We start from the raw sequence: 24,565 nt of genomic DNA on the forward strand, positions 1-24,565 counted from the left end.
ACACTTTCTCTATATGTAAATTGTGCAAAATGCAGTACAGTCCAATGAAGAGATGCAAGACCTTCTTGTGTAAGAATAAAAGATTAAATAAATAATATGCAGGCAGAAGAGGATGTTTGTGGATGGGCATCATTAGATTCAACACTTAGCTGCAAATTAACATGTTTTGGTGGTCAGGTTTGCATCATTCTTTAGGAAATATATGAAGAAGTATTGGTGATAAACTTCATTTGAACCAGACTCCTTTCCTTGCTGCTTTTAATTCATAGTGATACCACTTGCCTCCAAGGCCTATCCAATTATAAGTACTACTTCTCCACAAACACATACCTGTATTTAGTACCACGAAGGTGGGGGGAGCCTAATACTAAACCAGAGCAAAAACAAATATTAATGCCATATAAGGCAACAAGATTGTGTTAACAAACACTGGCTTCTCCCTGTTTCTCTGGAGGTTTTTTCCAACTTCACTCCCACCTTAAGACTCCTACACTGATTCCTCCATCCCACCAGATGTCATTCTGCTACAGTACTGCTCCCTCGGGGGACATCCACCTGGATTCTGTTTCATTCAGGGGCCTCATATATATAATTTTAGAGTTGGAAGGGACTCCCGAGGGTCATCTAGTCCAACCCCCTGCAATGCAGGAACCTTTTTTGCCCGACATGCGTATGGAACCCACGACGCTGAGATTTAGAGTCTCACGCTGTATCGACTTAACTACATTACATGCAGACGCATAGGGGCCAACTCCTAGGTGCCGTGGACCCCCAACAATAAAACATTTGAGGGGATCAGGCCCCCACAAAGTGTGTGTTGCACTGCATCATGCGATCGATTATGCGGGGCGGGGCTTAGCTGGGCCCACACAACATTTTATTCAGGTTGGCACTCCTGTGTCAGACGGGCTCCTTTTTTAAAAAAGTTCTAAAACTGTCCCAGTCGGACAGACAGGCATACCGACGCCTCAGAGAGCTATCGGTTTCCATGGAAACCCCCTCACATCCGCCTCACAGAATGGAAGCAGAACACCGAAGGAAGGGTTCCCGCCTCCTTCTCTGACTGGCTGCTTCCCGGAACCTGCCTCGCATTGGCCGCTTCTCCCGAAGGCTGCCCTGATTGGCTGCAGCGGATGGCGCCGACCGCGGATTGGCGGGCTGCCCTCGCCACCCGCTAGGCCGCTTCGTTGCCTTTAGCCGTGTGTGCGTGAAAAGAAGGGAGAGGCGAACGCCGCAGCTTCTCCTCACAGACGCCGCTGGAACGTTCGGCTCCAACATGGCGGCGGCCGTCGTGAGTGGGGCTGAGGAGGAGGCGGCGAGGAAGGAGAAGGCGGCTGCAGGAGGAGAAGGAGCGGCGGCGGAGGGAAGCGGCGGAGGCCTCGATAGCGACGAAGATGAGGACGACGTCTATGAGGTGGAGAAGATCCTGGACGTGAAAACCGAAGACGTGAGTCCGGAGGGGCGTCGGGCCTTGAGAAGGCAGTGAAGATCTTGGCAGGGCGCTTTCCCTTTGCCTTGCAGCAGGATGCTCTGCCTTGATGCTGCCGGACTGTTCCTGTTGATTTTTAGCACGCAGTTGGGACACAAACTGTCCCGGAATGTGTACATGGCACGAAAAGGGTGGGCATTTTATATATGTGGGGTTTTTAATAACTTAAAGCATAGGCAGCGTCAAGTAGAAGTAGGCGCACCAACTCTGTGAGTGTTAAGATGCGCTCAGTTTCCGCCCTTAAAACTGCCCAATCCGTATTAAAACGCCGCCTTCTTTTCGGCGCGGACCTCTTCATCTTCCCCTTCTTCATCGCATCCTTGTTAAATGCCGTTAAAGTACTTCTGCTTTTGTACCTTGTGCCTAATTCGTACCTATTTTCCTCTTTCTGCAACCAATGCAAAACAGCTGGTCTGAGAGCCCCCCCCCCCCCCGCTAGTGTCAGTATATTGTATTGGATGCAAATGTTGTCTTGTTCTGTTTCCAGAGGTAGTCAGGTCCTGCTTTTTAAAAACAAAAACCCACTTTTGAACACTGTGCTTACACTTTTGAGCTTCTATCCATATTGGCACTGCAGGATTTGGCAGCAAGTATGTCGGTGAGGATTGTGGCAATTTTACTTGCAGTTTGAGACCCTGTGAAGAATTGGATATTGCCCCTTAAATCCATGGTGCATGCACTCACTCAGCACCCAGCATTTCATCAATGAATGGATATATTCATTGTCCCCACCCCCCACAAAACACATGAGAGATGGAGAGAACTTTAGCCATATATGAACCAGAGGATATCCAGTCAGTGAGCCAGTGCATTCATGGGTGCAGCCAGGGGTGGGAGACAGCCCCTCCAATCAAGTAAATAAAAAAATACTTAACTGATCAATTGCATCACAGATAATTGTTTGGGCCCACCAGTGTAAATCCTGCCCCCCTAAAATAAATCCTGGCTATGCCCATTATACTATTAATATCTGGTACATCGGCTGAGACCCTACTTGCTTGCACACTGTCTCACCAGAGTGGTACATGCTCTGATTATCTTCCACTTGGACTGCTGCAATACACTCTACATGGGGCTACCTTTGTCGGTGACTCAGAAATGACAAATAATCCAGAATGTGGCTGCCAGACGGTTGACTGGGAACAGCTGCCGGGACCATATAACACCAGTCCTAAAAGACCTACATTGGCTCGGTATGTTTCCAAGCACAAAGTGTTGGTGCTGAGCCCTAAATGGCCGTGTCCCTGTATACCTAAAGGGACAGGTCCACCCCCATTGTTCATCCCAGACACTGAGGTCGAGTTCTGAGGGCCTTCTGACTGTTCCCTCACTGCGAGAAGTGAAGTTACAGGGAACCAGGCAGAGGGCCTTCTTGGTAGTGACACCCATCCTGCGGCATGCCCTCCTATCAGACGTCAGAGATGACCAATTACATGACTTTCCAAAGACATCTGAAGGCAACCTTGTATCAGGAAGTTTTTAATGCTTGGTGTTTAGTTGTATTTTTATATTGAGTTGAAAGCCACCCAGAGTGGTTGGCATAATCCAGTCAGATGGACAGGGTATAAATAATAAGTTGTTGTTGTTACTCCTCCTCCTCCATGTGCTTACTAACTCTCTTTGCTTTGTTAGGGTAAAGTACTATACAAAGTACGGTGGAAAGGATATTCACCAGATGATGATACATGGGAACCTGAAGAACATTTAGAAGACTGTAGAGAAGTACTGCTTGAGTTCCGAAAGAAAATAGTGGATTCTAAGCCTAAACCTGTTAAAAAAGAGATACAAGTATGTTTGATTTCAATTTTTATCTACCACTAAGGAATTTGTTTTATATCCTTTCCCCCCCTATGATAAAAAGGGCACTACCCTTTTAACTGAAATTGGTCTTTTGGGGGGCTGTGTGGTTTTCTTCCTTCTGTTTTGGCAAAATTCTGTGTAGTGAGATAACTGTTGTCTATAATTACTGTCTTCAGGGTTAATCAGTTGCCTGCTTAGGATGTTTTACTATGATTGAAAATGCACCTATCGTTAATATAACCTGCTCCTATTACTTTAGTTGGGAGAAAGCATTTCATTATTCAATGAACTATGGTGGTTGTTTTCCTGTAGTGGTTTTTAAAATAGCCTTAGTTTATTATGTGCAGCCCCTTTGGTTAGATACTGCTTACTGAAAATTCTATCAGCATCTGTTGTGAGGAGGAGGGAATCTTGAAACAGAAATTTTGCTTGTTTGTTACAAAGGAAATTAGTTTGGTCATCTTGATCCTTGTGAAATCTGCACATTTTCACTGTGCTCGTAAGCAATTATCATTCATTTTAATAAGGAAGAGGGTAGTGCTCATCATTACCTTTTTACTTAAGACTACAATGATAAAACCACATTTAATAGAGAGTAAATCCACTGAAGTCAATAGGACTTAGTTCTTTTTAGTAACATGTTCGTTTTTGTTAGCTGAGAATCACAGTTTTTGAACATTTGTTAAATGCTTTTTAGGAGTTACAGTTTTAGACTAAAGAATCATGCAGATTAGTTCTACACAGCTCAGGGTGGCTGGGGTTTCTTGAAAGAGGTTCGTTTTAGAGTTAATTTGTAGTATGCCTCATCAAAGAGAATATAGTAAAAATGCTACTGGGAACATCTGAGCCCTTGGTTGTGCCTTTAGATTCTGTCCTCTTGTAGGGCAAGGATGAGCAAGAGGTAGATTGGGATCTACTAGTGGATCTCTGGGTGATAGGCAGTAGATCAGCAAGGATTTCTGACTTCCAGTTGTTTAACAATTACAACAGAATTACTCCCCCAACCCTAAACCATACTGCTGAAATTAAGAAAGTTTGGGGGGGGGGGTAACCAGGATTGGACTTTTGTATGAAAGGACCATGAGTTCAGTTCAGTTCTTTTACTCAAAACAAAATCCTTGGAAGCAACAGTCAGCTTCAAGTTTCTTTAGACTTCCATTAATCCAGATTTATCCATTTAATTAGGCACTAGATCACTAAATCAACTTTCCCTCTCTTCTCTAGAAGCTGCCTTTAAATGACGATCTTTTTGAAGCAGATTCTGAAGCAGACAGTGACTGGCAAAGTGATACAAAAGGAGACATGTCTCCAAAGAAGAAAAAGAAAAAACACAAAGAGAAGGAGGACAAAAGCCAAGATGAAATGCAAAAGAAAAAGTCTAAATCAGCAAAAGGTAAAGAAAGACCTGCACTAGAATGTGAGAATTCCTCTGATAGTTTGGCTTCAGATTCAAAACCAAAGAAAAGGACTTCAGATTCAAAGGAAGATACAAAAGATTCCAAAAAGCCGAGGAGAGAAGATCTAAAAGACACCAGTAAAAAAAAGGGAGAAATCAAAGATGGAAAGAAAAAAATAAAAGAGGAGCCTAAAGAGAACAAATATTTGCAAAAGGGAAAATTCAGTACGCAACAGTTGGATGCTGAATCTAGCATGCTAGAAGATTTATTTTCTGAAGTTGCAGATTTCGATTCAGACAGCAGTGGGGAGAAACAGAAGACATCTGCTGGGAAAGACCCATTGGAAGAAGAAAATGTGCCCTGCGTTTCACGTTGGCAGCTAGACAGTTCAACAAGCTCAGATGATAGTTCTGAAGTAAGGGTTGGAAAGAAAAAGAAGAAACATGTAAAGTCTGAAGAACTTGAGGACAGTAGAAAAGTAGACAAGAATTTGGAGAAAAAACATACACACAAAAAGCAGAAGATGGTAGATAAAGTAAAAGCTGTAGCTGAGGCTGACAATAAGAGGCCAGCTACACCTGCTCCCTTGCAGAAAGGTGTGAAACTGTCTGCTGATGAACGAGGACGCAAGTCCACTGATTCAGCAGGGGAAGTAAGCAATAATTCAAAATTGAAAATCAAAGAGACCAAGTCAAGCCCTTCCTATGCCAAGGATGTTTCTTTAAAGTCAACTGCTGTTGAAAGCAAAGAGAAGAATATAAATTCAAGAGCAGATGAGGAGAAGGTGAAAGAGAGGCCTTTTCAGCATTCCGTAGGTGAGAATGTGTTCGAAAAATTCATCCTGGGTTTTGAAAACAGTAAAGGAGGGAACACAGTCAGCAAGAAGAATACCTTTAAAAGTGATCCGAATACCGATGACATCCCAAAGGAAAGAAGCACTTTATCTAAGGTAATCTAAACTGGATAATGCATAATCAAAGGTTTTATAGTTCACTTTGTGCCCTTTTCTGGACATCTTTTTGCCTCTTTCTGCTTTTCTTAATTAACGTTTCTAGGCACTTCAATTCATGTTCAATTCTTTTTAGTGGTCTTAGAGCCAAAGGAAAAGGTAAAGGGACCCCTGACCATTAGGTCCAGTCGCGGACGACTCTGGGGTTGCGGCGCTCATCTTGCTTTACTGGCTGAGGGAGCCAGCGTACAGCTTCCGGGTCATGTGGCCAGCATGACTAAACTGCTTCTGGCAAACCAGAGCAGCGCACAGAAACACCACTTACCTTCCCGCCGGAGTGGTACCTATTTATCTGCTTGCACTTTGGCATGCTTTCGAACTGCTAGGTTGGCAGGACCGAGCAACAGGAGCTCACCCCGTCGCAGGGATTCAAACCGCGGTCTTCTGATCGGCAAGCCCTAGGCTCTGTGGTTTAACGTCCCCAAACTAATGGCTTAAATGCAATTAAGATGCAGGCCTTTGGGAACTGAGTGGTTTTAAAGGAAAGGGCATTAATAGTGCTGTGCTGTTTTTATCATCTTCAATATGGCAAACCATTTTTAAAGCTAATGAATCTGTTCAAAAAAGATCAAAGATTTCCACTAAACAGGTCTAAACCCTCAAGTGCACCTTAGCAGCTTTTTGGATTGTGGTCATTGCATGAATCCTTAAGCATCTTAAAATACACCTCAATTTTATTTTCAATGACTGCCAACTTTAGGTGGAGTTCCAGGTAGGTAGCCGTGTTGGTCTGCTGTAGTCAAAACAAAATATTAACGACTGTAATTGGTCTTACAGGAAAAAGCAAGGGGTGAGAAGGTTAAAAATAGCTTTGTCATGTATAATGAGATAAGAATCCAATGTCTCTGTTCAGATCAGGTCTTTCCGTGGTTTTTAGTTTGGTAATGAGTTGCAATTCAGCAACTTCTCTTTCCAGTCTATTTCTGAAATTCCTTTTTAATAAGACAGCTACTTTGAGATCTTGTATAGCAGTGGTGGCCAACTTCCAAGAGACTGTGATCTACTCACAAAGTTAAAAACTGGCAGTGATCTACCCACTTTTGGGGGGTTCAGGTCGAAGTTGTTGAGCCTTTTTTTAGGAAGGAAAGCCCTGTTTTGGGGGGTTCATGTAAAAGGTGTTGAGCTTCTTTAGGGAAGAGGAAAGTGACGCTGAGCTTTTTTTTTAGGAAGGAAAGCCCTATTTTTGGTGGTTCATGTCATTTTAGGGGTGTAGGGAAAAGATGTTGAGCTTTTTTTAGGGGAGCCAAAGTTTGTTAGCTTCTTTGGAGGGAGCCACTGATCTACCGGTGATCTACCACAGACGTCCAGTGATCTACCGGTAGATCACGATCTACCTGTTGGACATGCCTGTTGTATAGAATGTCCTTGTCGTCAGCAGGTTTACCACAGCTATTAGCCTATCACCCATTCCCACCACCCTTATGAGTCATACCCCTCCCCACCCTCTCACTGTATATAAGGGTCTGGTGACTTCTGTTTCAGTGTATCTGAAGAAGTGTGCATGCACACGAAAGCTCCTACCAAGAACAAACTTAGTTGGTCTCTAAGGTGCTACTGGAAGGAATTTGTTTTTGTTTTTTTGTTTGAACTTTAGGTGGAACAGACTGGCCATTGAAAATATGTTTACTGCTTCTTAGACTATCTGCAAGTTAATATCCAAGCCTTGCTCTTTTTGTTACTAACAAAGCATAAGGTTAAGTACAAAAGTTTCAAGGTTTCTTAACTTCTGTTGCCATTAAGCATTTAAGAACCTGCTTTCTATATTTTGTGCTATTTTCCAGGAAAAAGAAGCCAAAAAAAGTGAATCAAAAGAGAAGCTTCTGAAAAGGTTTGACTCTGAAAAGGAGGAAAAAGGCAAAAAAGATCTTAAGGGATTGAAAAGTAAGTGTGTAATCTCTAAAGTCATTCTAGAACATCAGTGTAATCTACCCAGAGTTATGTACAGTATGCAGTTTGCCGCTGTTAAAGTTATGGTTTATATTGCAACCATGTTCAGTTTAGCTATATTTGGTCCTGAATTATTTCATGCTTATATCTTTCTAGTGTGGAAAATTAAGTTTCATTTTGACAACATTCCATATGCTAAACTAGCGAATTAATTATTTTTGTTATGCAATATTTTCTTACTGTCTTGCCCAGGTAATATTGTACAAATGCCTTGATAATAGCCAGGGGAAATTGCTTGTTCCCAACCTTAAATTTCCAAATAATGTGTGCAGGCCGGAAGATCTGAAGACTCTAGCACTTTGGTGCTATTATGTTCTAGTCAGTTTAGTAAAACAATGCAGAATATATTTTTGAAACTTGTAGTTGTGTACTAAAGTAAAGTATCATTATAAATAAGCACCAGTACATGTGTGATATTTTTAAGCTTCATCAAGTCGCTCATAATAAATGTTGAAGGCCTTTCAAAAGCTAAAAATGTAAAGGTTGTTTTACTTGGAGCAGTCTCATCAAAATTAATGAACATGACCAAGTTAGGGCCTTTGATTTCAATGGGTCTACTCTGAGTACATCTTAATTGAATGCCACCCAATCTGTTCTCCATAGAATCAGATAATTGTAGAATTGGAAAGGTCCCCAAGGGTCATCTAATCTAAGCCCCTGCAATGCAGGAATCTTAACTAAAGCATCCATGACAGATGGCCAGCCTCCAATGAAGCACAATCCACCACCTTCTGAGGGCGTTCGTTCCACTGTTGAACAGCTCTTACTGTCAGAAAATTCTGCCTGGTGTTTAGTTGGAATCTCCTTTCTTTTAACTTGAATCAATTGTTTCAAATCCTACACTCCAGAGCAGGAGAAAATAAGCTTGCTCTATATTCCATGTGACATTCCTTGAAATATGGCCTTGAAACCTGGCTATCACATCTCCTCTCAGTCTCCACTTTTGCAGGCTAAACATACCCAACTTCATCAACTGTTCCTCATGAAGCTTGGTTTCCAGACCCTTGATCATCTTGGTTGCCCTCCTCTGCATACGTTCCAGCTTGTCAATATCCTTCTTAAATTGTGGTGCCCAGAACTGGACACAGTACTCTTAAGTGAGGTCTGACTAAGGCAGAATAGTGGTACTATTACTTCCCTTTATCTGGACACTATACTTGCGTTGATGCAGCCTAGAATAACATTAGCTTTTTTTGCTGCTGTTTACGCATGTTAAGATTGTGGTCTACTAAGACCCCTAGATCCTTTTCACATGAACTATAAATTAAGCAGTTTCAAAATGTCTTGACTTTGAACAGCTTGAAAATGTATATAATATCCCTGGAATGTAATTAGAAAGTGGCTTTCACTTTTTGATGAAGTAGATTGTGCTGTAATATATAAAAGATTTTGTTTATGCTAGGCTTTATACCCAGTGAAACTGCCATTGGCAATGATCTTGCTAACTGTGTTGTAGGTTTGAAAGAGTTCAAGAGTGCGCTTGGTGGGTTTAGCATTTCTCCAGAAGAAAAAAATGAATACTTGGACAACCGGAAAAAAGAAGAATCAGGGCAGGACTACAGATCTTCAGAGGCATTCAAATCAAAAGACAAACAACCATACAGCAGAAGCACAAGGGATGAGACAGATACCTGGGCATATATTGCAGCAGAGGGGGACCATTATGTCATTGAGGACAATTCTGGTATGTAGGAAGTGTGAAGTAGAGGACAAAAGATAAAAACAACAACACATAGATCACTTGAGTTTGAGTTCTTTGCTAAGTGCAGGTTCTAGTTATGTCCTCTGGCTTGAAGAACTTGTTTCAAAATCCCCACATACTTGGGCCTCAGGTGGCTCAGAATTACATACCCTGCTTTACTTTCCTGTCATGCCCCATTTTACACTCCGACAGTGCCCATTCTCCAAAACAAGGTATATGTTGGTCTTTCTATTTCCTGCTGCCGAGACTTCTTAGTCTGAAGCGTCTTTGAATCTCAAAATCTACAACTTGAGCAGTTCAGTATTCCAGGGAATCCAGTGGTTTCTCCGATGTTCTCTAATAACTCAAAAGTGGCTAAGGGCAAAACTGCAATTATGAGTTGATGCTTTGGGTCTGATTATGGGATCATCTGCCAAGGAACGTTAACTTGGAATGCAATTGTGATACCATTTCTGCTTGGATAATAAATGATCCACTGACTAAGATGGATCAGTGCCCCAGATTACAAACGTTTATCTTCAGGAGTGCAGATCCATCCAGCAGGGAGATGAGCCACCCATCAGGTTGGGTCAGTCTTGGATGAAGCTTCACTTTATTGGCCCTCCAGCCTACAGTGCATTGTGAATTATGGTTCTGTTTGACTTTGAGAAGGATAGGTGATAAAGAAAGGGTATAAAATGTCTGCAGAGGCTGTGATTTAGTTGGTGATGACAAAGTTGTCTCTCTTCTTCCCCCCTAAAAATTCAAACTTTGTAGATGCAAAGCAACAGACTGTGAATTTGGGCATGGACATGCAGTTAGAGCGGCTGACATTGGAGGACTTTCAAAAGCATCTTGATGGAGAAGATGAGAATGACTCGGCAGCTGAAGCAATATCACCTGGTCAGTAACAAATGCCTTGCCCTCAAAACTTTTAGATGGCGGCTATAACAAAACCCTTGTAAATAACAGAGAGGTGGAGTCAGTGTTTCATGTTCTCTTTAAATGCAATTATTATCAGGAGGCTAAAAAAGCAATGGCACACCCCATTTCATAATCCCTTTTGAGACAACCTCCAGAGTCTCTGTTGCTTCTTTTATTGGACGGTTCTAATTTTTTGATAAGAAGTTGCTAGATTTTAGAAAATTGAACTTACCCTTAGATATTTTTTATATATATTGCTGAATTTTTTGTGTTAAAAATCTTATGTGTCTTATGTTCCTCAACTTTTTATTTGTGGTTGGTGGAGTGTAGATAGATAGATAAGCTAAACTAAGCTAAGCTAGTAGAGGGATATGTTTGTGTGGAGACAGAGAGCATCTTCATACCTCTAGTTTTGAAACTGAACTGTTGAACCTATTTACTTTTAGCTCAGCTGCGTGATGCTGTTAAAAATGGACAGTATGCTATGGTGAAAAGGGCGCTTAATTCAAATGAAGAATATAATCTTGATCATGAGGTAAGCTTTTGTTAAATAGATAGTTTAATAATCTCTGTATAAAATACAGCAGGAATTTAATTGAGTGTTCATTTCAGTTTATTTAACTCAACAGATTTCTTGTACATGCAGATGACACAGTAGTGTTGTCTTTAATGTAGATTGAACTACGTTGCCTTCTGCAGTCTTTCGGTAACTAATGTAAAAATGAAACCAGAGTCCCAGTGTATGGTTTTTAATGCATTTTTAAAAATAAATGTTGTGAGCCACGCTGAAGATAACAATCAAAAGAGAAGATTTTAAATCTACAGAATAAAATTCTAAGTATAAACATTAAAAATAATAACCTGGGGTATGAATTCCATTGTCTCAGTAGTCTAATGAAGTATGAAAAAAATAGTCCCTCTTTTCTTTGCTGTAATGATAATAATTTTATTATACCCTGCCCATCTGCGACCGCCTTAAGAAAAAGTAGCATTGTGAATTACCTTTTGCTAATAGATCATTTGGTCCTGTTGTATCTTAGAAAAATGTCACCAAAACCCAAACAATAATATACCACTGTTTCAGGATGCTAGTGGAATGACTCTTGTGATGCTCGCTGCTGCAGGAGGTCATGATGACATCATACGTTTCCTCATCAGGAAAGGAGCAAAAGTTAATTGTCAACAAAAAAATGGAACAACTGCATTGATTCTAGCAGCTGAAAAAGTGAGTTTCTTTTCTGTCTGCCTCCCCTTTAAATTGAGGACATTTCCTTTAAAACCTCTTCTCATGTGTTTAATGTTGCTTGTTTGGTATAATAAATTAAAAGCTAGGTCTGTAGCAGGATGATTGGACTGCTGAGGTTTCCAGACTCCAGGATCTACTTGTTAGTCCCTGTATCTGGTTACTGTTTTTAAAGAAACTGAATTTCCAGTGTCTTAATTTTAAGGGGGCACGCACTCTCTAAAATTATGAGATTATGTTACAAGTCTGTTGATCAGGCTTCTTGCTGGTTTGTACTGATGGGAATTATATTCCAAAACATCTGAAGGATGTTTTAGAGATTTAAAAAAATAAAATTATCACATTTTTATCTGGAGTCATGATAAATGGCTATCATTGGCACTAGAGTTTGCTATAGACGGTCCTGCAGAATAGAACTGGTTAATGAAAACTTTTATTTAAAGATATCTAAGGAGAAATAATAGCCTATTACAGGACTGCCTTAAGTTAGTTTTTATTGCTCTTCGCTGTACTAAAATTCTCTGCTTTCAACATTCTATCTAGGTTCAGACTATTCATACTTGAACCATTATTTTGTTTCTTATAGAACAACCTAACTACTGCAGCCATCCTTCTGGAAGCTGGAGCATATGTAAATTTACAGCAAAATAATGGTGAAACAGCTTTAATGAAGGTATGTGCTATTTGCCTGACTTATGAGGAGTAGATTTGAATAATTTTGGAAAAACTGGATATACTCAACTAAGTTTTACTCAGGGTTGACCTATTGACATTGATGGGACCAACTTCATCAGTATTGGGACCTGTTCTTTTTAACTTGTTCATGTCCAGTTCTGGTTGCCTGCCCTCAAAAACAATACTGCAGAGCTGGAAAGGGTCCAGAAAATGGAAACCAAATTGATCAAGGGAATGGATCAATTATCCTGTGAGGAAAGATTGCAGCATTTGGGACTTCTTAGTTTAGAGAAAAGGCAAGTAGCAGCCTATAAGATAGAAATTTGTAAAATTGTGCATGACAGGGTGAAGGTGGATAAAGCAGGGTTTCCCAAACTTGAGTCTTAGCTGTTTTTGGACTACAACTCCCATCATCCCTAGCTAGCAGAATCAGTGGTAAGGGTTGATGGGAATTGTAGTCCAAAAACAGCTAGAGACCCAAGTTTGGGAAACTCTGGGATGAAAAAAATAATTCTCACTCTCTTGTAACACAAGGACTTGTGGATGTCCTGTAAAACTGAATTAAGATAAAAGAATGCACACAATGCATAGTTAAACTGGCCACCAACTTTGATGGCTTCAGAAGAGGATTACACAAATTCATGGAGGGCAAGACTATCAGCTGTTCTCACTCCACCCCAAACATCTAGTGTGAGGTTGCTTCTCAGTCACATTCTCTCTTCCCCCAAGATTGAGTGAAGGTTGCTACAGGACTGGTGCTGTTATTTGGACTGTGTGGTCTCTACCTGAAAGGTGTTTAAAACCTCATAAGGGATTACTTTCTTTTCCTTTCTTTGCATGAGAATTCCTACTCCAGAATACTCGGCAAATAATGGTGCCTTTGCTGTTGCTTTCTCAACATTCACTCGCAGGCTTGCAGGAGAGGGAACTACGATCTTGTACGTCTCATGATTGAAAGCGGAGCAGACTGCAACATTTCATCAAAGCATCAGACCAGTGCCCTTCATTTTGCCAAACAGTATAATAACTTACAAGTACAAGAACTCCTCACAAGTCACTTGGCAACGTAAGTACTTGCTTGAGAGATTATTCAATTTCCCCAGTGAATCAAGGACTATATTTAAGTTGATGTCTTAGTTTTTAAAGAGGGGAAACTGGCAAGTCCTTTAGTTTGTTTAAAGTATTTACAGCCTTGCTTTCTGGACAGAATTCTCTCAAGACAGGTTAAAAGATTAAAATTCAGAAATACAACAGCTGTATATAGGCACGGATGGGAGTCATTCATTCCGAGAAACACTGTGTGAAGTTCCATAAACTGTGCAAAGCAGTTTGTTTACAACAGGTGCAAGGTCACTCCAAGAATGTTCTACACATGCATGGCTTCTGGGCTGGACAGAGAGAGATATTTAGTCTGATCTTTGCTTTCATAGTGTGAAGACGTGAGAGGTGGTCTGGCAGCTTTTAGGGCTAGGCCTTGAGCATTTAAGGTGAACCTCTATCAGGGATCTGATAGATGATTGTATAGTTTGTAACTGTTAACACTTGAGAATGACAGTAAAAAAAAAAAAAAAAAACTTCTGTCTGTTCTGAATTGTTTCCTGTGATTTATTTCTGCCTTCCATGCTAGACTCCTACACACTTGGAAGCTGCATGTTACTCTGCTACAAAGGGGTCTGGTACTTGGAAGTGTACTAGACCCAAGGGAATAGTTTTGCCTAGAGAATTTGCAACAGGTTTCGGGGCCTTGCCAAAGTCCCAACAGGTTCTGGATAAACCCAATAGATATAGCTAATGGAATTTGCTGAAGAATAAAAATTACACTTCAGTTTGAGGAGGTGCTGTAGCAGTTATACAAAGGGCCTTACATTTTAATCCATAGGCCCCTCCAAGTCAAGCTGGGGAAGACTCCTGCTTAAAACCATAGGCATCAACTGCCAGCCTAGACATTATTCAGCTAAGTGGACTCCAAATAAGGCAGCGTTGTACATTTGTAAGCCAAGTTGGCTTATTCATTAGCTAATGTAAGGGTGCAAAGTATCTAGACGAAGGCTGATGTACTGAACATCATCAGTATAAGGCAGATGTGGGGAACCTTTGTCTTTCCAGATGTTGCTCAACTACATCTCCCATCAGCACAGCAAGCATGGACAATAGCTGTGGATGATGGGAGTCGTAGTTCAGCAACAGCTGATGGGACAAAGGGCTCCACACACTGGCTATAAAGTGAGTTTTTGTTCTCTTTCGCTGTTGGTTAGTGGTTTGGAAGATGCTGCCATGACTAACTATATTTTCCTTTGTTGATGGATTCTTTGGGCTTTGCTCTTCCTGCATGAAAATTTAAAAGCACAGTGGAAGTGCATACACATGTCACAATATTTTAAAATCAAAACACTTGGTAATAAAATTCTATCCAGAGCTTCTGTATGGTGTTGGATTTACACTACTCAACTAGAAATGGTTGAAAACAAAATTGTGTCAACTGCTAGTTTGAAGTAGTAGTCAAGGTTTTGTGTTTATAATAGATATGATACTGAAAAAAGGGTAACTATAATTTATTTACATACATTATAATGTTGACAGCTTGACTTTGTCTTTTCTTGTTTAGACTCTCGCGAGTGGCAGAAGACACAATCAGGGAATACTTTGAAGCCCGTCTTATTTTGATGGAACCTGTGCTTGATATTGCATGTCATCGGCTTTGTGAGGGACCAGATTATTCTTCAGAGTTCACCTATAAACCCCCGCAGAATGTGCCTGAAGGTTGTATGAGAAAGCATTCTTTCTTCGAACATTGAACTGTGTGTGAGTCCACCCACCCTCTGGGCAGATCAGAAACAGACTAAGTTGTGCTTAATAGCAGCATTTATGCTTTAATAACTGGGTAGTTGAAACGCTGAGTTTACCTGCTTCTTCTGGAAGTAGAGATTATGGTCCGAGAGAGAAAAAAGCGTATCCAAATGTTATGGTAAAATTATTGGAAACAAATGGTAGGGAACAAGAACTAGTCGCTAAAATGAAATGCGGCTGCTTTATTTTATTTGTTCCTTGTCTGGCAATCGTGTGCTTTTCAGGAGTGGCAATGGAAGCAGATACTTAACATCTCAAAATGCATTTGAAGCTGTTCAGGATTTGCTGTCCAGAGTACCTCTTTCTGATTTGTAACAGGGATAGTTGTTTTAAAAGGGCGGATGGAGGGAATTTGCATCTAGGAAAAAAGACTTTGGCAATCCCACCCACCGTTGCACTATGTGTTTTGACTGTATGTGATTTTGGCTTTAGGTGCGATCCACAGAACATAACCCGTGCGTAAACTGAGGGCTTAGTATAAGAACAATGTAATCCAGGATGTGTAGCCAGTTTATCCTCTTCCACGAGGATTTTTTGAGTCTTTCTTTCTCCAAGCTTTTTTTAGGTACTAGTGGGTGTTATGCCCGTTAAATTAACGGGCACTAGGACACCGCGTCACGCTTGGCTGCACGATCTCGAGCCGCGGGCGGGGCTGCGAGAAGCAAGCAGCGCTGTTGCTGGGGAGGGGGAGGTGACACCGACGCTCTCAGCCCGGTCTCCTCCGCCCGCGCGCCCAGCCTCGCAGTCATGCCCCCTCGCTCTTGTCCCCGCCCCTTCCCGCTCTCACGTCTGGGCATTCCCTGGCTGGCTTGCCGCCTCCTTGCTTACTGACAGCCAGCTGGCCCCACCCTTCCTTCTCCTTGCGCTGACCTTTCCCGAAGTCTCTGCGCTCCAAGTCCCAACGGCTGTCTGTGGGGCACATGCGCAGTAGCGCAATCCCACGGACACAGGGACTGGACGCAGAGACACTTCCACTTTATTATAGTGGATTACAGATTCTTTGAGTCATCTGATCAGTTTTGATCAGACTGTTGGTATTTAAGTATGTTACCCACAGTTAAGTAAAAATCTCAGGCTTTTCAAACATTTGCTTGTTGAGACAGATTTTAAGCATTTCCTCATGTAAGTGGCAATTCATCATTTGTATTGTATTCACTTAATGCATGATTGTTTCTTTTCCACAGGTTCTGGTATTCTTTTATTTATTTTCCATGCAAATTTCTTCGGTAAACTTGTTGTTGCTCGGCTCTGTGGACCATGCGGTGTACAAGCTGTGGTTCTGAATGATAAATTCCAGTTCCCTGTGTTTTTGGTAAATGTTTTATGTTCTTCTCTGACCATATAACAATTATTCAGAAATATAAAGTTGGGTAACCATGTGTCATGGATGCTTTACATTGGTACCTCGGGTTACATAGGCTTCAGGTCACAGACTCTGCTAACCCAGAAATAGTACCTCAGGTTAAGAACTTTGCTTCAGGATGAGAACAGAAATCATGTGGCAGCAGTGGGGTGGCGGCGGGAGGCCCCATTAGCTAAAGTGGTGTTTCAGGTTAAGAACAGTTTCAGGTTAAGAACGGACCTCCAGAACGAATTAAGTTCTTAACCCGAGGTACCACTGTAATTGAGATTCCTGCATTGCAGAAGGTTGGACTAGGTAACCTTCGAACTCTCTATTATTTATACCAGACATATTATATCAACCATTTGTATACTGCTTAATCACAGTTGTTTCTAACAAGTGTACAGGTGACTCAATACAGTAAGAGTAAAATGAATTAAATCTATTAAAGTTATTAAAGAGTTTTCAACTAAAGCCTGATGGCTGGCATGATAGCTTTTGAGGGTATCAGAAAATTCTGAAAGCCCCTACATTCCTCATCAATGTTATTGTTCAGGTAGACCTTGGATGTAAGCCTGTTCTCCAGAGTTTCATACTTTGTTATGTCAAACAGAATGTGTCAGCCCACTTTAAATGCTGTTTTAGTATTGCTTACTGTTTAAATAAGCACTTTTAGCTCAGCAAAATGCCTTGGAAAATTTTCAAACCTGAGAGGTATCAGTTGAGGGTATAAATAATGGTGGCCCTCTTATTTGTAATGTCTTCATTCTGGATGCCTACCAATGTTGCCTGCAGTTTTTTGCTGGCCTTGCTGGGCAGTGTAGCCTCCCACCCCTCACCCGAGTGCAAGCCCTGCAGGCCATTCCTGAAGAAAAATATGAGAGGAAGTGTGCCAGCTTTGGCCCTGCTGCATAAAGGCACCCCAAGCACCTTTGCACAAGAAACTCTCCCTACTTCCTGACAATCTTTGCTTAGTAGGGAAATAGCCTTTGTCTTTTTTATACCAGTTCTTGGTGCATCCTGAAATCTTTTTGCACCTAGCAGCTATTAATAGAAGTTGCCTAACATTTCTTTTATTAAGACAACTTCAAATAGTAAGATTTTTGTGTTTTGACATAATTCCCAGCTTTTTGTCCACCTCCCCAAAATTTTGATTTGCATAAAGACGATTTTTTTTGGAGAACTTTAAAGCTTGCCTACTACTTCATAACATATTAATTGGCACTAATAAAAGTTGGCTTACTATACACCTTGGATTTTTTTCCAAGCGACTAGTAGGATTACCTATGATTTTATGTAAAAAAGGGAGCTTAACTTTCATATATAGCATCAAGTAAACATTTCTTTAATGCTAGCTTATCAAATGGGAGGGAAATAGCAAGCTTTGGAATATTTCCGTACTACTTAATAGTTCTGTTAACAACAGTGTTGCGCATTTAGTTTTTTTCTGGTTTTGAAGGCACAAGCAAATTACCGGTAAATGGGGTTCAGATTTTCTTTCTACTTCCTCCTAGGCACTTTGGGCACAGCTCTTAGTTGACCCTGTTGCTTATCACAATAAATGTATTTTGAAGTAGGGGGAAATCTGAGGAGCTAAGCAGATTCCACAGTGGGGTTTTTTAAAGCTGTATTTAATTGGAATATCAGATGGTGAGGTGGGCAGCAGACATCTTCAACTGCTTTGCAAGTGACATGTTGCTGGAAGATAAAAATCGGCTCTTTTCCTAGGACCCTGTTGCGTGCCAGTCTGGTGTAGTGGTTAGTATTGCACTAGTGAGACCGTGATTCAGATCCACACTCAGCTGTGAAGCTTGCCTTTAGTCAGGCACAGTATCTAAGCATAAGCTACCTCACAGCATTGATGTGTGGATAAAATGGAGGTGGAGAACCATGTGTGCCATCTTACGTTCCTTGGAGGAAAGGTGGGCTATAAATATTGTAATAGTAGTAGTAAATACTAATGAGCAGGATGTGGAGGACTTGCTCCCTTCTGTCCTATAGCTCAATACTTAAGAGTAGCTAAGGTACCCGTTGCCTTCTTCTCATCCTCTCACCCTCCCTCCCAGCCCCACAGAGCTTTTCATCCTTCGTGGAATGAGCATTTATCTCCGCGGATCTTCCAGGTGAGTGGCTAGGCTAATTAATATTACTCTGGCATCGGTGCCAATTCTACCCAGCCTCACGCCCTCCCTGCTCTGGGCTCCTTTAATGTGAGCAGCTACAAAGACAACTGTTCACTAAGTCCCCTGCCAGTGTCTGCCCAACAGAATCGGCAGGGCTAGACAAGCTCCACCTCTCTTCACAGGGACTTTCGAAAGGAAGCTTTTAAGCTCATCTCCACCCACGTTAAGAATTCCAGGCATCAAAACCAGTTAAGAAAGCAACAGCTGTTGAACCAGACCAAAGCTTCACCTCATTTAGCATCCTATTCCCACCGTGGCAAGATGCCTCAGAGAGCAGCTTGCAAATAAGGCATGAAGGCAGTAGCCCTCTTCCTGTTGTTTCCCAGCTACCGGTAGGGAGTAGCATACTGCCCCTGAGCTTTTATACAGCTGTTCATTTTAGCTTGTTAAAGCCTAAGTCTGTAAGAACATGGTGAGACCCTAACCCATCTTCAGATGTCTCTTCTGCTGCCACCCCTGCCATCTGTCTCCAAGACAGTGTGCTCTCCATTGTGCCAGAGCTCCCAGACTTGGCATTAGAGTTTGTTATTCAATTCAGTGCAAGGCTGCGTAGGTGAACAAGCAGGGAGGGAACCATCCAAGAATGTGATGTTGCAGCAGCAGCAGAGTTCTTTTTTTTTTTGTTTCCTGTTAAACTTATGGCCACCATTGGGTCTTTGCTCAGCTTAGTCACACGCACACGTGTAGTTCAAAAAGGGGTTGCAGGTGAAAAGTTGATGGTTCTCTTGCAGCTTGTCTAGCTAACCAGGATCATAGTAATGTTACATGTGGGCAAAGAATAATTTGGTCTTTTCTTTCTTTATTTTTAGGACAGTCACTTCATTTACTCCTTCAGTCCTATTCCAGGCCTTAACAAACTCTTCATACGATTGGTAGAAGCTCCTACTGCCAAGGTGAGAAATGCAAGTCCAGGTGTATGTACACCAACTTACATAGAGCTAAGGAAATAAATCAGCTTAAGTTAGTCATCACCAACAAGTTCAGTGGATCTACCCAGTTCGTGAAGTGGTTGGAAACAATGCAGATATATTTATTTTTTAAATGTATACCCTGCCCTGCATCCAGAGATCACTGGATGGTTCACAAAAATACAAAACAAGCAGACAAAAGGCACAATAAAACAAAAATACGTAATAATATATTCCTTACTAAATTATCAAATTAGTCCGTATTTTAAAATAATTTTTTCCTGCTTTTTGACTCTTACAAGGGTCCCCAAAGTGTATTGTAACAAAATGCAAGAGCTACTGCTTGATGAAGTAGTTTTTGCAGGGCCCTCAGACTAGGAGTTGCTTCATGCATCAGAATGTTTTAATATACCTGTATAAAATGTGTTCATTGTGCAAATTAACTAAACCCATACTTTAATCACTGTTGAGAGTGAAGCTAGCAGGGCTTTGAGAATACATGTATTTGCAAGTATGTCATCCTTGCCTTTTCAGCATGTAATTGGATGAATAATCAATGGCATTTTTTTTCCTTACAGGTGAAGCTGCTGATAGGTGCATACAGAGTGCAGCTGCCATAACCTCATGAACTTCATGTTGTTGATGCAGTTATTTTCTTGGAAGTATTGTTTACTTCTTCCTTTTTGACTGATCAAGCAGTTTGGGAACTCTTGGTGCAGTCAGTACTCTGATAATTGGTTCAATCCATTTCTTTTTTACCTGGTCTCCATTTTACATGTGAATTTTTGTGCAGGTTAGCAGCCATGTGCTGCTTAAGAAAGTGGACAAGATTGTATATAGGCATTTGTGCCAATGATTGTAATTCTACGTTTCAAAGTTCAGACTGGCTATTTCAGCATTTGCACCATGTGAAATGGTGCAAAACCCTTAAAATGGTTAAGACTCTTTTAAAAGTCTAGTTCTTGATTGTAAATGCTAAATTTTTGTCCTACTTCAGTGTTTATATTTAAACTAACGTTTTTTTAAAGCAGGCAGAGCTACATTTGCTATTGCTGTTTAAATACAGGAATATAGATAGGTTTCTGCTTTAATAAAAGACTGGTGATATTGTGGCTTATCAATGGCGGTGGTTGTGGTTAAGAAGCCTGAACAAAAAACCCCGGCTGTGTGTAATTGTACTTCTTCCCATAACTAAACTTTTAACAGATACTTTCAAATTGTTTTTTTTTTTTAAGGCAGACCATATTTATAGACTTATTCTATCTCCTGACTACCTAAAGGATTCATCTGGTGTCCTAATAAATGGACACAATTTTATTGGCTAGCAGCATTTCTGTAGTAATGAAATGTAAGCTGCATGAATTATAAAACTCCTTTGTAAGATGAAATAGTTAAAAGATCAAACTTAATATTGAAACTCTTCCTATTATATAATCAAGCAATGTGTCAGTGAAATTGTAGAAAAATTATAGGTAGTGCAACTTTTAAATGAGAAATGAAAGTCCCAAAAGGCAGCTTCAATATGGTATACATTGTGGAACAGAAAACTTGGTTTCCCCATATTTGTTCAAAGGATAACCATCTATAAATACCTTTTTCCAAAGAAAATATCAGTTGCTAACACCTTTGATAGTACATTGGTGGTTACCTAACTTCCCCCTATCACTTGAAAATTGCTGAAGCTCCTGGTGGGCCACTTGATTGATTTGTCTACATTTTGTAATAATTGTAAAGTGCTGCACTTTCTGCTTTGGGTCCTTTTTGGCTGGAGAACGATATGCATTACCACCAGGGCATGATCTGTGTTGCATTTGGCTTTGTGGTAGCTCCATGTGATACGAATGCAGTTCAGTGAGGATGAACTTTCTGCACAAAGCAGAAAGTGAAGCCTCAAATCAAAACTGCTAGAACCATACCTGAACTTTGAATGCTTCTGATTCCCTTGAACAAGCTCTACTGAACTGCCCCAGAGGCATTTATGAAACAGGTGGGAAAGTGAAAGTGAAGTATATGCAGTAGGTATATTCATCCCAGCTGGATGTTGATTACTATAAACAGTAATCTATAAGCAGTAGTACTTTTTTTGAAACAACAAATTAATTTGTTCCATTCATATAGAATGATAGAGGATATATTGTCCCCAAATAACTTACCAGAATAGAGAAAAACAGCAGTATGGGGAAATGAGGTAAAACAGGCCAGTTTTGTTTGAAAGCAGTTAATGAGAACATCCCGTAATACTGTAGATACTGGATTTTTTTAGGTAAATGAGCAAATCAATATGGTACATGGAGTCAAATAGTTTCTGCTCAAACTTCCATGAAGAATTCTTCACAATGAAAGTTGAATGACATTTTTCAGCTTTATCCAGTCTGTTGAGAACAAAAACAACAACCACAAACGTTTGCAAGATCATCTCTGGCAAGATAGGCATTTGCAAAGTTTTGGCACAATGAATATACATTACCTCTAGCTGGCATTCTTAAATGTACACACACAAACTTCAACCATTTCCAATCATATCAAAGTAGGGGGTTGAGTGCTTATTTATTTAGAAGTGCAACAGTGTTACCTGTGTAAATAGCTGAAACTACTCAACTAAGTATCCAAAGTTTATAAATTCAGCAAAAAATAATAAAAATACAGTTTAAAGCTTTATTAGCTTTATTGTCTTTACAGAAATATTAAACAGATTCAATCTTCTTGAATCTTAAGAGTTCCAGTGTCCCAAGGGTCATCTGGTCCAACCTCCTGCAATGCAGGAATCTCAGCTAAAGCATCCATGACAGATGGTCATTCAACCTCTGCTTAAAAACCTCCAGGGAAGGAGTCCACAACCTCCCCAAGTGGTCCACAAGACGATAGAACAATAATATCAAGATAAATATTACAACTCAACTTTAAAACAGTGATTCCCAATTGGTGGATAATCTAATCAGCCAGTCACATGTCGCTGGGGAAACAAACAGCCTCCCTCTGCATTCAACAATGGAGGCCTGGGCAAGGGGGCGGGGCTGGAAAGGGAGCCTTATCTCTCTCCCGATCACTTGCTGAATAGCTGTTCAGTGGCTTCCTTTCAACACCCCCTTCTCTCTTTGTAAAAAAAAAAAAAGCACAATCTGCTTTTGGCCCCTAGGCAATTCGGCTCCAGAGACCATGCATTCGCTCCATAAGACGCACAGACATTCCCCCTTACTTTTTAGGAGGAAAAAAGTGTGTCTTATGGAGCGAAAAGTACGGTATCTAATTGGGAACCACTGCTTTAAAACACAAAATTTAAAATACAAAACGGATTATAATTATTTCAGTTTCCTAAGCATCTGGGTAGGCTTGTCTGGTATACCCATTTCTTAAAGCAAATAAAATATCTTGCTGGCTTCTGTGAATTATTTTTACACTGCCTTATAGTGATTTTTGTCTTATTTCTGTTCTCTCATACACTGCTTTGTGATTTGGGGGTGTTTAGTGGTTTATTCAATACTAACATTCTTATTTTTATTAAGAGCTCCATGTCTCAAATGATCCAGTTGCACTTGATGGAAAACTAAGCCTTGCTGCAATCTGGCTACTGGTTACAATTTAGCACAGGCAAGCTTTACAATCTAAAATTTACATGAAAACCAAAAATCCATGGCCAGAATGAAGTAAGACAAACTTGCCTGGTTTTTTTGCACATTCAATTCTGCTTCCTAGTTTCCAAAGGCAGATGTTTGAGACACAAGAGCAAATTATAGTATGTTAGCCCCTTTTAAACACCACACACCATGTATTTGTTTATAACTCAAGTGAAAACATAATGCAGCTGTCAGACTGGTGATTGGTGACTGGTAGCAGCCGCCGGGACCACATAACACCAGTCCTAAAAGACCTACATTGGCTCCCAGGATTTCCGAGAACAATTCAAACAGATAAACAACTACAGAACTTTCTGAAGGCAGTCCTATAATGGGAAATTTTTAATGTTTGATATTTTCTGTGTTTTTATTATGTTGGAAACCGCACAGAGTGCATTATTATTATTATTAGGTTTCATTTTAAGTATGTTATCAGTCTTACAATTTTTTCCATCACATAGCACTCATGCTTGCACTATTAAATCATGAGTTATATGGAATCCACACAGCACTTCTTATTTAAAGAAGATGACTGGCAGGTTCTACATGTAACAAGCACCCATTGACTGTCCAAAGCACACCAGAAAGAATCTCCACAATGGAAATTTAAATGTCATTCTTGTTTTATCTCTGGCAGCTTTAAGCTACTTACCCTCCTCAAATAATTCCTTCTTTTGTATTTCCGACTACCTCTGGTACAGTAGTTGATTGCCTGCAACTCCTCCAAAATATACCTTGCATACATTCACTAGGAAACAAGAAAAACAAATCAATAGCACTTCTTCATACCAATTGGAACACAGAGCTTAGAAACTGGGGGTTGACTTCAATTGTGGTTTTTCCTTTGCAGCAACCACAAGAGTCTAGAGACAGAATTTTAGTCATGGTCCATTTATATTCCATTCTGCTATGGATCAGCCCTTGGGAAAGAAAATTACAGGCAAATCAACAAAACTGGGTACCCCAATTTGCATACGCATAAGTGCCTTCTGTTCTAACTAAGGCAAAATCACCATTGGATAAAACCCAGAACTGCAAATTACATGACAGCTGATCTGTTATACATATGATAAATTGACAGTAATAAACTTGGATGTTTGCCAATCTAATATTAATGCCAAAGCATAAAGGGAGAGCAAACAGCAGCATCAAGAACATTCATGTTTCTTCAAGCAGCCACACCATCCCCATAGAGAAGTCATAGAACACCCAAAGTTCATAGGTCCATATTGAATCAATGTGCATCTGCCCCTCTCAGAGCAGTTTCTACAGGTCCACAGTTTATCACAGCATAATCCAGCAGGCAAAAATTCCTCTTCCCATTAGAGATTAAAAAAGAAAGATGTCTTCAGACATGTGTCTTGAGAACCCTTTGAAATTTTCCTCTCCCCTTCTTTACAAAAATGTAAAGCAATCAGAAATAAGCCATCATGAAGACTGGGGAATGGTGGAAGAAAGATACCTGAAACTGAAGAAAGGATTGAACTTCATCTGCTATATTCCTTG

General features: G+C 40.6%; 1 protein-coding gene across 3 annotated transcripts; it reads left to right on the top strand.

Annotated features, from left to right (window-relative positions):
- Positions 1-1,196: 1,196 nt before the first annotated feature.
- MPHOSPH8 (M-phase phosphoprotein 8) lies at positions 1,197-22,040 on the top strand. Of its 3 annotated transcripts, XM_033146278.1 has the most exons (15): positions 1,197-1,447; positions 3,122-3,277; positions 4,514-5,635; positions 7,477-7,576; positions 9,099-9,326; positions 10,101-10,226; positions 10,694-10,782; positions 11,332-11,472; positions 12,077-12,163; positions 13,077-13,231; positions 14,771-14,925; positions 16,197-16,324; positions 18,421-18,477; positions 19,347-19,430; positions 20,024-20,833. In XM_033146278.1, the coding sequence occupies exons 1-15, from the start codon at positions 1,277-1,279 to the stop codon at positions 20,063-20,065; spliced, it is 2,841 nt and encodes a 946-aa protein (XP_033002169.1). In that variant the 5' UTR covers positions 1,197-1,276; the 3' UTR covers positions 20,066-20,833. The 3 variants fall into 3 exon arrangements, with proteins under 3 accessions (XP_033002169.1, XP_033002171.1, XP_033002170.1); XM_033146279.1 differs by lacking the exon at positions 18,421-18,477 and having other exon boundaries at positions 1,198-1,447; XM_033146280.1 differs by lacking the exons at positions 16,197-16,324; positions 18,421-18,477; positions 19,347-19,430; positions 20,024-20,833 and adding an exon at positions 21,919-22,040 and having other exon boundaries at positions 14,771-14,928.
- The last annotated feature ends 2,525 nt before the right edge of the window (positions 22,041-24,565 follow it).

Source organism: Lacerta agilis, chromosome 4 (genome assembly GCF_009819535.1).
Source record: "Lacerta agilis isolate rLacAgi1 chromosome 4, rLacAgi1.pri, whole genome shotgun sequence".
NCBI lineage: Eukaryota > Metazoa > Chordata > Lepidosauria > Squamata > Lacertidae > Lacerta > Lacerta agilis.

Coding starts and splice junctions, on each gene's coding strand:
- MPHOSPH8 (XM_033146278.1), top strand. CDS start 1,277: ATGGCGGCGGCCGTCGTGAGTGGGGCTGAGGAGGAGGCGGCGAGGAAG. Junction 7,577..9,098: donor AGATCTTAAGGGATTGAAAA/GTAAGTGTGTAA, acceptor ACTGTGTTGTAG/GTTTGAAAGAGTTCAAGAGT. Junction 10,783..11,331: donor AATATAATCTTGATCATGAG/GTAAGCTTTTGT, acceptor CCACTGTTTCAG/GATGCTAGTGGAATGACTCT.